The sequence below is a fragment of the Myotis brandtii genome, unplaced genomic scaffold (genome assembly GCF_000412655.1).
Source record: "Myotis brandtii unplaced genomic scaffold, ASM41265v1 scaffold79, whole genome shotgun sequence".
NCBI classification, from domain to species: Eukaryota; Metazoa; Chordata; class Mammalia; order Chiroptera; family Vespertilionidae; genus Myotis; species Myotis brandtii.
In genome coordinates this window covers 1535203-1539719 of record NW_005371173.1, presented here as the reverse complement: position 1 = coordinate 1539719, position 4517 = coordinate 1535203, and the positions used below count along the sequence as shown (strand labels likewise).

Here is a 4517-nt window from a genome sequence, read left to right as displayed (position 1 = left end):
ACCTGGGAAAACAACCTTTCTCGGAGAGGTGACCTTGGTTAAAACACGTAGCGCTAAGAAGGGAAGCAAACATACAGTGGGGCCTTGACTTACGAGTGTCCCGACTAACGAGTTTTTTTGAGACACGAGCCATCTCTCGGCTGATTTTTTGCTTTGAGTTGCAAGCTCAAAAAAATTTGGGTTACGAGCCAGCTTCAGATACCCCACCACTAGTTGGCGCAGCGAACGTCACAGTGATTTGACATACGAGTAATTTGAGTTATGAACTCCATCACAAAACGAATTAAACTCGTAAGTCAAGGCCCCACTGTATTAAGAACAGTATGCCATATACGCCAGGTCCCTTGAAACATATGCTGTGCAGATGTTTCTTCCCTGCAGCGACGGTGTCAAGCAGCAAGGATGGACTGGCTTCCGGCAGACCTGAGTGACAATTCAACTAAATGGTGCATGGTGATGCGGGCCCTGCCCCAGACCATTGGCTTCCTTCTGCCACTGCTGGTCATGCTGTTCTGCTATGGGCTCACCCTGTGCACACTGTTTCAGGCCCACATAGGGCAAAGCACCGGGCCATGCGGGTCATCTTTGCTGTCGTGCTTGTCTTCCTGCTCTGCTGGCTGCCCTACAACCTGGTCCTGTTGTCAGACACCCTTCTGAGGATCGGGATGATCAAGGATAGCTGTGGTCGCCGAAATGACATTGGTCGGGCCCTGGATGCCACCGAGATTCTGGGCTTCCTTCACAGCTGCCTCAATCCCCTCATCTACGCCTTCATTGGTCAGAAGTTTTGCCATGGACTCCTCAAGATCATGGCCATCCATGGCCTGATCAGCAAGGAATTCTTGGCCAAGGAGAGCAGGTCTTACTTTGTTGGATCTTCTTCAAGGAACACTTCTACTATCCTCTAAGACCCTCGCTGCTGGAGGGGATTTAGGAATGGGATTTAGATCAAGGTTGGGATTAGGGTCAGGGTTGAGGTTAGAGTCAAAGGGGGGAGCCAGGGATGGTGTGGCAACTTGGGATAAGGTGGAGGGTCAGAGTATAGGGAGAGATTCAGAAATAGGGAAAGGTTGGCAATGATGTGAGTGAGATTTAGGGAGGTTCAAGATGGCATTGGGAGCAGATATGGAAGGAGGGTTAGGAATGGGATGAATGTGGGGGTTGGTGAGTCTCAGGGAGAAGTGTCAGAAATAGAGTGAATGGCTAGGGTGGGTTAGTGACTACAACAGTAGCCACTGCTATTTAGTCCAGTTAGTGGCTGGAAGAAAAAGCCATCACCATCCTCTCTAGAGTATTGTCTAAGATGCTCTTCCAGGACCAGGATGGAGGTGCTTCTGCCTGCCTTAGCTTGAGACTCTCCAAATAGGATGGTGAGGAAGGAGTTAGGGGCTCAATCCCTAAGAGCTGGATTTGACTAAGAGGAGATGATAGAAGAATGCAGAAAGAATCCAGGAAGGAAGGCTGGGAACTGGCCCTGGGAATCTCCCTTTCTTCTCCTTCCATCCCTGAATCCTCTTCCCACCTTCCCTACTGTATCCCCGAATGCTCAACTTCCTCCATCCCAAAGACAACTTCATCAGGGGCTTCAGTAAGTTAATATTGGACCTGGGGAAATAGAAATACACATTTGAGAAGACGCTTGGCCTCATTAGTAATTGAGAAGAGGGAATCAAATAGCAATAAGGAGAGGGGTGGTGTCAGAACTGTCTTCAAACAAGTACACCATTATTCAGTTAGATTTGTTAATGCAATGTGTAATTCTCTGGGTATAGCTCAAGACATAAAAGGTTTTGATTTTGGATCTGTAAAAATGCCAGGATATTGGTACTGAAATAACATAGCATATCCTATATAATAAAAGGCTAATATGCAAATAGACCAAACAGCGGAACAACCGAACAACTGGTCACTATAACGTGTGATGACCACCAGGGGGCGTGTGCAGAACATAGTGGGCGTAGGCTGTAGTGGGATGGTGGAGCAGGTGAGCAGGGGCGCCAGTCGCTGTCATCGGGGCGAGCCTCTGGTAGTTACTGAAAATTATTTGCTCCCACATGCCATGGTCCCACCTGGTGCTCACACCTGCTGCTGGCACCGGCTCTGCTTGCACCCACTGCTGGCGCTGGAGCCACCACTTACACTCACTGCCAGTGCCCAGCGCCAGCCCCAATCGCTTGGCACCATCATCGGTGGCTGCTGGCCCTAATCGCCCCTCAGGGCTTCTTCACCTCCCCCTGCTCCTGAGGGGTGATTGGGGCTGGAAGCCTCTGCTCGCACCTGCTGACTGCACTGGCCCCTCTTGCACCCGCTGCTGGCACCGGCCCCAATTGCTCCATTCCTTCAGTGGGTGTGAGCGGGGCTGGCGCCATCAGCATGTGGGAAGGGCAGCGGTGGGAGTGGGGCTGTCAGCAGACAGGAGACGGGGGGAGGAGTGTGTGTGGGGGGAGGGCTGTGGTGGGAGGGGCCAGGTGGGGGCACGGAGGATGGGCTGAGACCCGCCCCTGTGCCTACCTCAGCCTCGCGCCCACAGTTCCTTTCAAGGTGCATGAATTCGTGCACTGGGCCCCTAGTTAAAATATAAAAGACTGGTATTTCGATCACTAGATAGGATAAGGATTAGATACCTAGTGAAGGTCAGGCAGAGAGTTCACCTCAGGGAGGAGCTCAATGTTCAGGATGGTGCTGAGATCAGGGATGGGGTGCATCTTAGGAGAGGAGTCAGGGGGAGGGGTCAGAGATGGCAGAGAGTTAGGGACAGTGTATAAATGTGGATGTGAGCAAAACTAACTCCATCTCTGTATCCCGGATTTCTTTCATCTCTAAGTTTTCATGTTGTAATCTCTAACCAATGTTATTGCCATTAGCAAGCATGATTATCTGTGTTCCTTAAACTTACACAATGTAGCCTTAAATGTTTTTGTTAGTAAGAGTGGGAATGGCACAACAACTGGGATAAATATAAATGTAAAAATGGTGATAGTATTTATGATGAACAATCATCTATCATAAGACCACGAGGAGGTATGACTCCTAGCATGCACTGCATTCTTTGTCCTTTTGTCTTGTCAATCATTAGTACCTGAGTTACACTATAAAACAAGTACTGTAACAGGAGCCTGTTAGTGGAGAATAATCTATGCAGATTGCTGGGTTGTTGTCCCTCTGACCCTACATCACTTAAGGGAATGACCCTATAATATATTGTGTTATATTCTGTGAAGTTGCCTGCATCATTTTTTGGTCTTAAGATACCTTCTTGATCCCTGACTGGTGTAGTTCAGTTGGCTGGGTATCCTCCCATGCACCAGAGGGTTGCTGGTTCAACTCCTGTTTGGGGCTCATGCTTGGGTTGCAGGCTCAGTCCTCAGTTGGGGGTGTGCAGGAGGCAATCGATCAATGTGTGGGAGGAAGCTGATTGATTTTTCACTCTCACATGGATGTTTCTCTCTCTGTCCCTCTCCCTTCCTCACTCTCTGAAAATCAATAAAAAAATATTTTAAAAAGGATACCTTCTCATTACAGTGGCCATTACACCTCCTACCCCACCATCAAACAGATAAGATTGGGGTTAAGGACAGGTGAATATCAGAGGATAGGGTTTATTGGGGACAGGGGTTGGGATGTGAATGGATGTTTTGCACAATGCTTGCTAATATTGAAAAACTGAAAATTGGCTTTGAAGACTTGGTTAAAATATTCCAGCCCCAGACCTAGTTGGTTTGGCTCAGTGGATAGAATGTTGGCTTGCAGACTGAAGGGTTCTGGGTTTGATTCTGGTCAAGAGAACATGCCTGGGTTGTGAGCTAGATCCCCAGTAGGGGGGCATGCAGGAGGCAGCCGATCAATGATTCTTATCATTGACTAGAGGCCTGGTGCATGAAATTTGTGCACGGGGGTGGGGTGGGGTGTGAGGTCCCTCAGCCTGGCCTGCACCCTCTCCAATCCAGGACCCTCAGGGGATGTCCAACTGCCGGTTTAGGCCCAATCCCGGGGATCGGGCCTAAACCGGCAGTCGGACATCCCTCTCACAGTCCAGGACCACTGGCTCCTAACTGCTCACCTGCCTGCCTGCCTGGTTGCCCCTAACCACTCTCCCCTGCCGGCCTGGTCGCCCCTAACCACCTCTGCCTTGGCCCCCGCCACCGAGGCTTTGTCCAGAAGATGTCTGGTCTAATTAGCATATTACCCTTTTATTTTTTATTTTATTTTTTGTATTTGTATTATATGCTGTATTCTTACTACAAAGTAAGCTAAAAAAAATGGTAAGAAAATCATAAGGAAGAGAAAAGACATCTACAGTATTTATTGAACAAAATCCCATATAAGTTGACCCGCGGAGTTCAACCCCATGTTATTCAAGGGCTAATGGTACTTTGAAAACCCACTGTCCTGTGTGGTGGTTACACTTTGGAGTGAGGAGGCAAGAGGCATATTATCCTTTTATTAGTAAAGATGTTTTTTTTCCTCTCTCTCTCTCTCTCCCCCCCCTCCCTTTCTATCTGAAATCAATAAAAATA

General features: G+C 48.7%; 1 protein-coding gene across 1 annotated transcript in view; it reads left to right on the top strand.

Annotated features, from left to right (window-relative positions):
- Positions 1-925, top strand: part of LOC102255166 (C-X-C chemokine receptor type 2-like) — a 1781-nt gene extending 856 nt beyond the window's left edge. The window contains 2 exon segments of the mRNA XM_014531027.1: positions 429-556; positions 559-925. Coding sequence (XP_014386513.1) covers positions 429-556; positions 559-908 — 478 coding nt within the window. The 3' untranslated portion in view covers positions 909-925.
- Positions 926-4517: the final 3592 nt, after the last annotated feature.